At 42.1% G+C, this 13294-nt stretch overlaps 1 protein-coding gene and 1 pseudogene across 1 annotated transcript in view; both read right to left on the bottom strand.

Annotated features, from left to right (window-relative positions):
• The window catches only part of LOC139687732 (prostacyclin receptor), a 67262-nt gene extending 63292 nt beyond the window's left edge, over positions 1–3970 (bottom strand). The window contains exon 1 of the mRNA XM_071585041.1: positions 3170–3970. Within this exon, the coding sequence (XP_071441142.1) occupies positions 3170–3970 (801 nt within the window). The remainder of the gene's footprint in view (positions 1–3169) is intronic.
• Positions 3971–4580: 610 nt separating this feature from the next.
• Positions 4581–13294, bottom strand: part of LOC139687641 (organic cation transporter protein-like) — a 125666-nt pseudogene continuing 116952 nt past the window's right edge.

The following is a 13294-nucleotide window of genomic DNA, read 5'->3' as shown; positions in this document are numbered from 1 at the left end:
AAGAAGCACATACATCGGATGCATTGCTCTATTTTGTAACTGTACACCCTTCATCATGTCGACGACATATTCCAGAAAATTTTCGGCGAATTATGTGATTCCGTATGACTGTCCAAACATAATGTTACAAGAAACTCATCACGTATTATCTGAGTGAGATCCCCAGCCCCTAGCATGGATACCAAAATTTTAGATCTATACTCCACCAACATTAAAATACACCGGTGAGCGCTAAGATAAAAATAATAGTTTTGATCCATCCCTATTAAATGCATGGACAATCCTAAAGGTAAGAGCGGGAGGAGATTCACAAACATGCGCACAGTGTTAAGAAGGATCTTAAAATGCCAACAAAAAGGGTGTGCAGCGTGTTTACAGAAATACATGTAGAACTGGTAAACTAAAGTTCGGATCCTGATTGTATTTTTCCTACAATCAGAGTGTTAGGAATTAATTGGAGTTCTATTCGTTAAGGTAGGCCATATTAATAAGTTAGGGATTTTGGGTCTGTAAATATGGTCTGTATACGATATGTTATTTGGAGGCCGTTTAAAGGTGGATGGAGAAGATACTGAGTAGGAGACTAAGTATTTTAAGCCGTATAATGGGGTCAGAACTTCTGGCGTGGGATATTTACTCCAGAAAATTATCTTAATCACCTCAAAGAATGCAAATTAAATGGGACGTTATACCAATACCAAAGAAAAATAAATTTGCCACATAGGTTACTTCTGCATTTCGCTTGCAGTATTGCTACGATCTTGAGTGAACCAAATTAAAAATAAATATATGATCGGATTACTTCACAACAAAATTAGATCTGATTCCACTGATTCTTCTGAATAACATTGATACTATTGCTAAGTATCATTAGTGAAGATCTTTTGACTAAAATCAAAAATGAAATTCCAAATTACATCCGTATCCATTAACGGCCAAATAATTTCATATTGAAATTTGTAAATCTATGGCCCCGTGATAAGTTGCCAACTTTTTCCTAAGACTTCAAATAAAGAAACAAAATGAAAAAAAATGCATAAAATCGCATTTCCTTACTCATCTTAGTAATGAGTACACGTAATGCACATGCACCTCGGCCTGAATCCATTTAAAGGGAATATTCTGGGATATTATAGCCAACTAGTCCCACTGGACCAAAGGGTCCCACGGGCAGAAACGACAACAATATTCGATGGAACTTATTTAGACTCTCGTAATTTATTTCAATGTGAATATCCTGAATCTAAAACTTCAAATGAGAGAATTAAATCACGAGACGAAAAAAATTCACTTTTGGGGACCAACTAAATCTCTTTTATTGAGACCTCAACTTTCACGTTCTCCATTCTCTCTTTTCCCGCCAAATTTTGGCTACATGTGTGATTTTCTCCTTTTACAAATTTTTCATTTGAGAAACGAATGTTTCGACCTAAAAAATGTAATAGAACATGACGAGATTCGCGAGAAGATATTGAGAAGTTATCTTCAATTGGAATAGACAAGAGTGGAACTTCGGATAGTTTGGTTTTCATTGATCCTACATGCAAGATCGCTTAATCACCATTTTTCGATATTTTCAATTTATTTGGGTTTTTATTAACAATGAATAAACATCTAACGATTTAAATCAGGGAGAAAAATTTATTTTTGTTTGCACATACTGCTTTTTGGAGTGTAAGCAATCGGATGATCCACTAAAACTGCGCAAAAAAATAAGCTTGTGTTTCGATAAAATCAGGAAGTTCGCCCACCAATCATACTTGATATTTCGTGTTATTGATTTAAGACTAATCCAATGGCTGGAAAACCTTTAAGATTACTCCTATTGAAAAAACGTTTTCCCGAAAATGTGCAAGGCAGGCGAGAGAGAACTCTCTCTAGGCCTCCGCAATACTGGTTTCCATATTAATGGATAGTACGCCATCCCCTATGGAAAATCCCGATTCATTTACATCACTCCAGAATATTTCTACGCATTGGAATGTCAAACCGATCACACAACGAAGATCCAATTTGAAGAAAAAAGTTTCTACGCGGGCAAGTTTCCGTTAGAAATATCAATTGAAGGTATGATCGGCGTATTTTTACAGATCAACAGGAATGCGATTACTTAAAAGTATATGCCTACTTATTAATTACCTGGTCATATTCCTGATACGCTTATACGTGATACGTTCTTCTCTATTAATTAAGTATATACATGGAAATGTGTATGGAGACATCGGAGGATATTGTCTCTCAGTGAACCTATGTCTTCTTCTACAGAAAATGACGTTCCCTACTTCGAAATTTAACTTGGTTAACTTCAGCATATTTTAACCAAATACATTATTTTATTAATACAATGGAAAGGAAACAAAATACCAAAATGTAGTATGGCTATCGATAGACAAAAATACTGGGCGGAGCCAAAAAAGTTGTCATTATTATTAATTTAGTAGATATCGTGAATTTACTTGAAGTTTAATTTTGAAGGAAGATGGCACAGGGAATTTACAAGTAGTTACATAAACCCTACCCGAAAATCACGCATTTAAGAATCCATACGATGAAGAGGGACGAGGTTGTGATTCAATAGCTTCCGTGGATGTAAAATCCCCCTATTTGATTACTCTGGCCACAAAATGAAAAGTGAATGCTAACTATGGAAACGTTGCATACTATCAGACATTATGAGAATTTCCGGTAAAACACTTACTACCGAAGGCATAAACCTCATTTTAATCTAAAAGTTTTTTTGTGGGAAAATAAAGATCGCTATGTCAAAATCCATTAAAAATAAAATCTGTCCCCACATCTGAGAGTTCAAAAGGGGCAAATTGAGTTAACGCATTTAGAGGTGCCACTGCAAAATTTGGACGCAAAAAAGATTGCTAAACGCAGACCATCTAAAAATGATGAAATATATTAAACCTGACTGCGGGGGCAACGAAATTGGCCACTTTTTCGCCAATTCGTATTTATTTCTATTCGCCAATTAACACTTTTCAAGTGGATGTGCCCTCGGTAAGGAAATGATTAACGCCTCCACTGCGCCCTTGCCGACTTTCACCGCGCCCAAATCACAAATTACTTAAATTCAAGACATGATAAAAATTTGAAAAAGCTGTCTGTACTTCATAAAAGCGCAAAAAATTATAAAGTTGACGAGAAGTTAATTGAGACCTACCTTCTGGTATAGGAAGGGCCTCGTCAGGGCCAGCCACCTCTCCACGGCCATCACGATGGCAATGCAACCGGAGCCGAGACCAAAGAGCCGCCACACAACCCGGAGGACGCAGAGGAAGTGGGCGGTGGCCATGCTGGGAAGGCCGCGCCCTGTCGATGGAGGATCCTTGGCCGAGGGCTGAGAGGCACCGCTACCCACCCCCGACGGATGAGACGAAGAGCCCGGCTGGAGCGACTGCCGCTCCTCCCCTTTACGCGAGAGCAAGTCGGCGGACGGGTGTGGCGCCGGAGGGCGTGCCATCTCGACCTCCTGCCCCCCTTCCCTCCAGCCCGCCAGGGATTCCTCCGAAGGGTCCCATTCCCAGGGGTTTTCGGCGGCTGAGTCCGCGGGGGTAGGCGGGAAGATCGGGATGGAGGCATCAGCGACCTCAGGAGAGGGCGTCGGCTGGAGGTTGACCGGCGGGTAGCGATAGAGGGAGGAGGGAGGGTAGAGGGTGAGGTGCATCTGCACCAGCATCCCCAGCAGTGCTATGAGATCGTTCCAAGCGAGGCATCGCAGCATCAACGTCTGCTTCCGGTTCCTCGCTGTCTCCGACCGCGAGAGGATGGCGAGTGCCGCCGCGTTGCCAGCGACGCCGACGGCGTACGACGCCGTTATCACCGCCTGGCCGGCGACGCTGATGTGGCGGACGCCGCCGCCGGACATGGTGGGGGACGACGAGATCGCGGTCGGGTGACCGACGCCCCCGCACGAGGTGTTGACCGCGTCCAAGAAGGAAGACGTGGAGTTCACCGACCACATAATGGTTTTTCTTTATTTCTCAATCACCACGAGGGCGGGAAATATGTGAGCGCAGTAAATCAACCACCTCGACCGCCTGCTCCTCATGTGAGGGTGGGAGGATGGGGTTGGAGAGGGGATTTGTTGGTATTTTGGCGCCCTCGAGCGTCGCAAACAAGGGGGTGGTTTCGCACGTCAAGAGGGATTGAGAGGAAGCCGGCGGGATCGCTAATTCCGGCCTCCCTTCCGGAACAAACAAAAGCACGAGACTGATCTTCGACCTGCGCGCTGGACGGTGGCGCGTGATTGGTGGAGGGGGGCGTGCACCGGACGGGGGTGGGGCCTAGAGGTTTAAATGTCCGCGGAAGGGTGGAGAGGTTGGAGGGGGGAGGAGGCGATTAAAAGTGGTAAATGGACAGGAGAGGCGAAGGATGGGGTCGAGAGGGGCAAATCCACAGGAGGGAGGAAGGGTTGGATGACGGGGGTGGAGACGATGTTGCGGGGATGGTTTGCGGACTAGGAGAATCAGTCGCCCTAAATTTTTAGTGAACGCGGAGGAAGGGGCACCAAAGCCGAGCGGAAAATCCCCACAGTGGACTGTCTCCCTTGCAATCAATCGTCGAATCGGCTGTCAATTTCGACCATCAGCTAATGGAGCTGATATAAACCCAATGACGACGGGGGACTCGGCTCCCTCCCGGCGACGCTTGAGAGCTGAGAGGGTCCAGTCCTCTCCCCGCCATGGAGGGGACTGTGAGATTCGTGGGCATCCGTCCTCATCGGCGATCTCATGAACAGTGTGTGCTTAGAGGGGAAGGCAAACAGAAGAGGAGTTCACTTGGCCTGCGCGCTTCCACTCCGACGGGAGCGGACTGACTAAAATATCTTATCTGCTCCTTCCAACGTTGGGCCTATTTCTCCTTGTGACCAAGAGTAGGGAGGAGACGAGGAGATTGGGGATGGGTCGAGGGAGGCCCACGTGACAAGGACCCGGGCACCGAGGTTTGATCATCGGGGGAGCTGACTTTCCTCCCACCGTCACTTGTCGCCAACAAAACAACGTTACGCCCTCTTCCACTTGCACTCTCCGCACAGAAAACCCCTCGAGTTCTTCCGGTTTTCCGATTCTCGATGGAAAGACTTTCACTAAGGAACTTACGGTTTCTCGGAGCGAGTATAATCCTTTTCACCCTTCTTACGGAACGAGGCTTCTTACGCATGAGAATCCATCATAGGTGCCTTCAACAATCCTCGTGAAGTTCTATCTTCACCCGGCAATTCTTACAAATTTTCCCCAAATGTTCATTGACTGCCCATGCGGGCAAGTATAAACCGTCCCGGTGAGTGAACAAATTTTCCCTCATTTAACCATTCCCCCGTCCCAGGATTGCTATGAATTAGGGTCTTTTTGGCACAACCACGCTTGCTGGGCTTGAGGATGCCGGCAGAGGACCCACGCATTTCCCTGCCCTTTTCGCCCTTCCTTAAGCACTCAACGAAACAACAAAGGTCCGCCTTCCTTGGATCCTCGGGCAGTCCTCCGCCTCGCCCCCTTCCCCAGCACCTTCACCATCGTCCCCCACCCCCATATCCCTCCTTCGCTCACTTCCTAAGGGAGAGGGAAGAGTGGGGCCCTCTCTCCTCACAAACGAAAGCTCACTGCTGGCTTGTTTTGGTGTCAGCCAGGTGGTGAGGAAGGGACGGAAGAACCGACCGAAACCAGCTCGACTAGTCCCCGAATCTATTTGAAATCGCGCGGGAAAACTCACACAAAGTAACCAAGGGATAGAGCAATAAGAAGAGCTTTCTCGCAAAGAGAGAGCGGCAAGCACGCGGGCAACTAGTCGTGTCATTCACACGTAAACACACGCCCCTTCATCCACATGCCAAGTCGCACGGCTGGCGGAGTCTCGCCGCAACATTCTCGGTGCGATGCGTGCTGATACTGTAGGCAACCATCACCCGTTGGCAGGGAGCTGGGAACTCTTTTAACTTCGTTAAAGTTAGACGGGTCCTTCGACATTAGCTGCTTCGATTGGATACTCACAGATAATGGAGTTAATACCAAACTATCCTCCCGCTGCTTCGAATGGGGCACACCCAGTCACCGGTTTTGTTTTCCTTCTCAGGGGCGGGTGGCATGATGGCGCGGAGTGCCCCACACCTCTCCCGAAGGAAAAGAACCTTCTCCTCAGAGACACTTTGATTTTCGTCGAGGCTCGCCAACAAATCCGAGCACTTGGGTCCATCGGAGGGCACCCTCTCACGAAAGACAGCCGGACGCGTGGTCGCGCGTCGGATTCAACACCCCCTCGCGTAGCACTACATCTTGACGGCTTAGCGGCGGTCCTCAACGAAAATATCGCTCATAAACGTATATATATATATATATATATATATATATATATATATATATATATATATATATATATACAAACGCGAACGATTATATATACTCCAAACGATGAGAGTACGGATTTATAGCCTCGGAGCCGGAAACCAAAATATCTTCGTCAGTGACGACGAGGAAGAGGGCTGGGAGTTACCCACGACGAACGGCGCGCGCGGGTCGTTCAAACTCAGCAGTCGAAGTCTCCACAGCTTTTCTGACTACGCATTTCGGCCCAACTCCCCCGATGCATGCTCGAATCTCTCCCCTCTCTTTCCCCACTCCGTATCACCAGTCGTCAGGGAGGGAGGCAGTAGTGTGGGTCACAGTACATTCGCTGCGACCTAGCGGAATGGGGTGGCAAGGGCTGGTAAACTTCGGAGGAGGGAGGAGGAGGGCGGTTGGAGTAGAGGAGGAGGTTGCCGAGAGAAAAGAGGACGGGAAGGGTCATGTGGCTGTGCGCGGGGAACGTTGCGCACTGGCGTCAATCGGTTGGTCGTGTTGTTGTTGTGGCCTAGTGCTACATACTTACGTGCAAGAACGAATGTCCTCGGCCTTGCCTCTGAAAAACTACTCGCGTGCACGAGCTGTGGTGATATACTTCAACGAGGGTGATGGCAATCAATGGGTTTCCAATTAAGCGGCACTGCATGGAAGAGAAATAATGAGGAGGAGTGAGCCGGTCGCCCGGGCCACATGTGACGTTGACGACGATCATTGCTTTGCAGAACTACTGCCTACATCCCCTATTCATCTGTCCTAGTTTTCACATTTTCAGAAATAAGCTCACCTCGTATATAAATACTGTACTACAAACAATAGAGTAATGTTTAAGGTCAGTCGTCAACAATTGATAATTTGGCAATAACAAAGGAAATATTGGTAATTACCTGTTGTTACTCACATGCTTTATTCAACCTTTATTTATCCTTTGTAATTTTCCCTTGAAACGAAGCAATTTATTGAAAATAGTATTAGAAGTCTAGAACAACGTGACAGAAGTGAAGATCAATCCTAAAATTTCTGAAGTTTCGGTTGAAGAATGAGGTGGTAATGTACACCAATAGCTGTAAAATGATTTTTCCAAATGGCTTAAGTGATGAACAACATGGATACACACCGCATTTAGGCAACGGCTATTTCTTTTGCTGGGACATTTGGGCTGCGGCTTGAATAATGACTTCCGGCGTCGAGAGCACATGTTCGATTTATACTGTTAGTATATATTCCTGAGGTATACCAGTTTCTCCAGGAACGCCATGTACAGAGCGTTTGAAGTACGTCCAGTGAACTTCGAGTGTCGCCATTTATTCTCGACCTTCTTTCTTTGACGCACTTTCCACGCATAGTTTACAGTGCATGTGATATTAGCTGTAGCGTACTTCACAAAATAATCAATACTAGAACCTAGTCAAAGAAGATTAACCATAAAATCACAGGTTCACTAGAGGGTTAACCAAAAAAGAATACGTTACGATCTGTGCTTCAGTAAAATAACTAGTTATACAGCCTGCTCCATTGGCCAACTCTCCACGCTAATCGTCATTCAGGTTCAATAAGGCCGCTTCTATGGATATTTCCAAAACAGTGTCTCCCAACGTCTACTCTAGCCTAATCTATTTCAGTAGAAATGAAATGAATGAGAAAGAGAGGAACCATTTTGCAGAGGCAACCATAAATTCGTTTTCAAATAACAATCACGGGGTATTCAAATGTGCAACATACAAAATATTCTAATTGTCCAGCAGACATTTTTTAGGTAAAACATAAAACATACAAAACCAAAAGTAATTAAGAATATTCTTGATGTTTATAACAATAGGCACTACTCAGTGTTGTGTAGATTGATGCATTTATTTTCACATGAGGCGAAAGTGTCATTTTTACGTGAAAGAACAGTGCGAAATGAAATTCATTCTAGTAAAATGAAGGAAAAAAAGAAACAGCAGTATTCAATTCATTATTACATGTTTTTTGTAAACAAAATTCTTTCAAACAGAGATTCATTTGACTCAGTGCAAGTATAGAAAGAACACAAAAATGTTTGTTACTTTGATAACATTATTTTCTTTCCTACATTTCCCATTTAATTCTCTCTCTCGGTTGGACAACTGAAATATCCCAAATAACTGCAAAGTTATTTACTTAGCATCGTATCTTTCAGTCATACGTAAGTCATAAAAAAATGAAAGCATATTCGTACACAAATAATCTACATCCAACTAACTACCTCATCATATAATTTCATGGAAAGGCTATGACTATGGTAAACTTACAGTGAAAGAGAGCGTACAAATTAAATAAATTCGTAAAAGAAAGTAAATTTTCCATAAAAAATGAAATTAAAAAACATGATAAGTCATACTGATAGGTATAAACGCTTAAAGGGAAAGTTTACCTACAGTGATCACTGTGGTGCAATAGTTGTAAAATTGGCACGGCCTGGTAAAACTGGTGTTCGCTGTTTCTTTCGCCGCGCTACCTTGGTTTTTTTAGGGAGTGTCTGGTACTCATCAAATGATTAGCTTGAATGAAGCTCGGGGGTGCCAAGAGGTATCACCCGGATTTGAAGCGGGGACCCTTCGGTAAGAACCCTAAAGTTTCACCCTCTAATCTTTCACTCCACCATTTCGAAATAAAATCGAGAAAAACTAATATTCATACATTATTTGTACCTTCACGGTTGTTGCCTCCTGGTGTCTTTCCGCAGTTGTTACGAAAATGAACAAATGGCTAAACGCGATTGTCTATCCAATATTAACAGGTTGGATTGCTAAAGCTCTCCGCTCCGTTCTCTCTCCTAAGAAGACTTAATTTTTTGTATTTCCCTAAATTTAAAACTCCCATTACCTGTTAAGTTTTTCATTCTTGCCCTCGCAAGTAGTTTTTCTCGCAATAGTCTTCATCAGATGCCGAGGTCTCGATATATACTCCAGCATGCACCCTTATTACAAGTGTTTCAGCCGTCTCCTTTTCTACCACCGTCCATAAAAAGATTCTTTACACCCGAGTGATGGCCATATTTTTTCTATACAAGCACATTTACACAGCTTGACGTCTTAAACTTTCCGCTTCTGTTACTAAGCATCACGAAGTTTTTCCGCACATTCGGGCCGTCATTGATTAACTTTTCATACTATGATTTCCTTTTCGTCAAATTTTCTGCTACATCGGCTTTCATCGCCTGTGAATATATGATTTTACAGTAAAAAATGTCTTCCATTCATTTAAAATTTCACTGGCTAACTTGGCCATGCATTCTTGCTGTCTACTGCCAAAAGCCAAGATTTTGATTATTTTAATCTTCAGGTCGTACTCCTTGGCCACCTCTTTCTTGGAGTTCAGCAGAATAAGGAGACTTACCTTCAGACGTTTTTTAAGTTCTGAATTGAAAAGGAAAAATTGGTAAACCAAAGTTGAAATCAACAATTATTTCATTAATTTACCTTAATAAAAAAGGTAAATATTGCCCATAAATTACAATTATAAGACTGTAACGCGGTCACACCGGTAGATTAGGTTAAAAACTTTTAAAAATATTAGCATGATAACTCAACTTAAGTCAGTCAATTAACATTCAGTCTAATGTGAAATCAAAACTGAGTAAATTTTGAGTTTATCAGAAAGATACACGCATACATCTAAGAGTTAACCTCGATAAGCAATGGGATATTTTCAAAAAGTTACCACTTACACAGATTTGTTCTAGTTACCTCCAAAATTATTAGCTATGAGAAGTTAGGATGACTCAATGAAAACGGATCTCTAAACTAATACTTTAAATTTCGATGCTAACTTTAGTCATGTCATCTTTTGAGTTCATAATGCACGCTGGAGAATAATAAGCGCGGATGTTAGAGTAAATCTGAGGAAACTTTCAAATCCAAAAGCTATTTCGAAGTCGAAGTGAATGAAGACAAACTTAAAGTCAAGGGAGTTTCCTAAATGGGGTTTCGAGGATAGCATTAATATTTAAGCCGTTCTGCTTTGACTGTTGAATATAAAACTTGCCAGTCACCTCCATGGTTCAATCCACTGCGGACGTCATTCACATTAATTCATTAGTGATTTACTTTCGTGAGTGGAGATTGGTATTATGGTATGGTATCTACTTCTACTTACTACCCCGCAAGCCGCCGCAAGGGCGTGTGGGCGGGGTGTGTTAGGGCGCGACCCGCAACACTCAAACTACCAACTAGCATACACATGCAACTACAAATATACCTGATGCCATTGCAATGTTTAATTTTGCTCCGACTTGTAAATTTAATGTTTTAAATATTTCTAAAAGGACTTCGATTTCTTACTATTATGATTCCAAATTGTTCGAGGAAAGAATGAGTACTTGCATCTATCTCCTCTATTTTATCTTTGTGATCTGATCTACCTAAGTAGTTGGGGGCCATTATAATTCCTTTAAAGTCATCGTTAAACTCGTTTGTTATGAACCTTTCTAAAAGTCTAAATCTCGCTTGTTCTCTTCGTATCTCAAATGGCTCCCAACCTAAATCCACTAAGAGACCTGTCAACCTTGTGTTTTTATTAAAACAATTTTTAACGAATCTGGCGAATTTTCTCTGGCTTTCATCTAATTCTTTCTGCCAAATTTTCTTCCGTGGATGCCAAATACTTGCAGCATATTCCAAATGAGTTCCACTTAGAGCAAAATAACACCTCTCTTTACCTTTCTCATAACATTTCCCCACCACCCGGTATCGGTATTTCCATGCACAACAACGCTTGTGACTCACTTGAGAATTAAATGCTTGAGCGTTACGTATATTTATTATTTATTTATTTTAGTGCACTGCGAACCACCACTAAGGTGTGTGGCAGGGGGTGAATACCAAAACCAATTTTAACCCGAATATTTTTACTCCTACCGTGGTCGGACAGTGTTATTCCGATCCCTTATCGTTTGTGGAAAAAATGATATTTTTAACCGATCTTGTCTACTTTTAATCTCTCTAATTTTACTAACATGGTCTCTCCTATCGCAGTACGATGGGGGTAATAATACATGTTCAACATCACTGCTGAAGAGACTTCCTCCAATTTATGCAAGAGATGTAATCTGTAATTTAACCTTCGCTCCGATAGGGATTCCCAGCTTAGCTCCTCTAATATTTTGGATAAACTTATTGTAATAACGTTTCAAAAATCTAGCTCCTCTACAATGCGCGCGATCCAATTTGGCTATTAATCCAACTTCGTGAGGATCTCATATTCTAGCAGCATATTCTAAATGAGGCCTAACCAGGGAAAGATAACATTTCTCTTCGACCTTTTCACCACATTCACCAAGTACTCTTCTAATAAATCCTAATTTGTCGTAGGCTTGTCCACATATTCCCCGTATGTGTTTCACCCAGGAGAGGTCATAAGGGAGGGTAACGCCTAGTTATTTAATCAAGTCTACTTATATAGGTGCACAAGATACATGGACCTTTGGGTAACTGCGTGCGCCGATGTCTTTTTAGATGATGCCGATGTAGGGTTTGCATTACACTCGGCTGATCATAAAAGAAAATTGCTCGCAAGACTCTTAATTGTGCGCTTCCTTGTGCAAGTAAAATTAAGAAATCAAAAACACATTCAAAGTAAATACAATGTAGGTGAAAATATAGACGTCTCTTTCAGAAACTTTATTTAAGCTAACCTCATCCTCCCATGCTATAGATGAAAGTTGTCTCACTGTATAGACAAATACACAGAGGAAGATCAAGAGCCATTTAAATATTAATTTTTCAATGCGAGAAGGGTAAAACTGTTATATAATTTGTCAGAATATAATATCGGACGAATCTAATTATTAAACTGTAAAAGGGTTTTGCTTCTTGTTAAATAGAAATCGCACACACATCTCCCAAAAATACCTCGAGGACAAGGAAGGTATCAGGTAGACTTATAAGTTTTCAGAATCGCCTAAAATTGTTTCCTTCTACTACTTCCTACATCATGTTATCGACAATATTTTGAAAACATGTTTTAGGTTTAGGAAATTGAATTAATTTCATTTTAAACTATTTACAGTCTATCAGGGATGGTTATCAGTCATGAAGTATAAATATATCCACATACAAATGCTTGTTTAATTAAAAATACCATTTAATATGTTTTCATTATATTTTGAGCTCACCCTAATTAACGTTTCGCATTTACTACATTATAAAATATACTACTGATTTAAAAACCGATTGCGTCAACTCATTTTAATGCAGTGGAACTTTTACACGAATGTGGTACCCATTTACCTTACAACAGATTCCTACGTCAAAGCTGAGTTTGAATATAACGCATTAATCCACTTTTGACCATTTTAACGATGTCCGCAGTTTACTTCCGTCCTAAAACCTTTTCGTCTAATAAAAATTTCAAATTTATACATGTAGATCGGCGGTGTTCGATTGGTCTTACTTTGAGTCCCGGAGTTTTAGTTTTTTCTTTATAAGAGGATGAGAGAGAGGAGATCAAAGAGGATCATCTCAATTTCAAGCACCGAAATGAAAACCGGAGGTATGTCAATCGAAGATATTTTCTTAGCTTATTATTATTTTCTGAACCGTTTGCATTTTCTCATAGAGATATACGGCCCCTGATTTGAGAATCTATGCAAATTTTCAGAAAGACACAGAAAACGATCGTTCTTTGATACTGATTGTTGTTAAGGCCACGGAGATTCGAAATAATTTTAAGGTAGTCAAGGCACTAGCCTGACCAAAAACTACGACAAGCCCATTTTCATTTCCCCATACTTCCTTCCTTCGTCCGTCCAACTTGCTCACTCTTTCCCTTCCCCTAGCTTTCCTGTTTAACTTTCATCACCTAATCACAGTGTTTAACCTTTCATCGCCAATCAAAACGCCGTGCATTCGCCTTCACTGCTTCCTGATTTCTCCCAAAAACCTTCTTCCCCCATTATGCCTAGTACTTCCTTTCTCCACATTTTTTATCCC

The sequence above is a fragment of the Hetaerina americana genome, unplaced genomic scaffold (genome assembly GCF_022747635.1).
Source record: "Hetaerina americana unplaced genomic scaffold, ioHetAmer1.1.p SCAF_1, whole genome shotgun sequence".
NCBI classification, from domain to species: domain Eukaryota; kingdom Metazoa; phylum Arthropoda; class Insecta; order Odonata; family Calopterygidae; genus Hetaerina; species Hetaerina americana.
The sequence above is the reverse complement of the archived record's forward strand: the minus strand, read 5'-3'. Positions and strand labels throughout refer to the sequence as shown.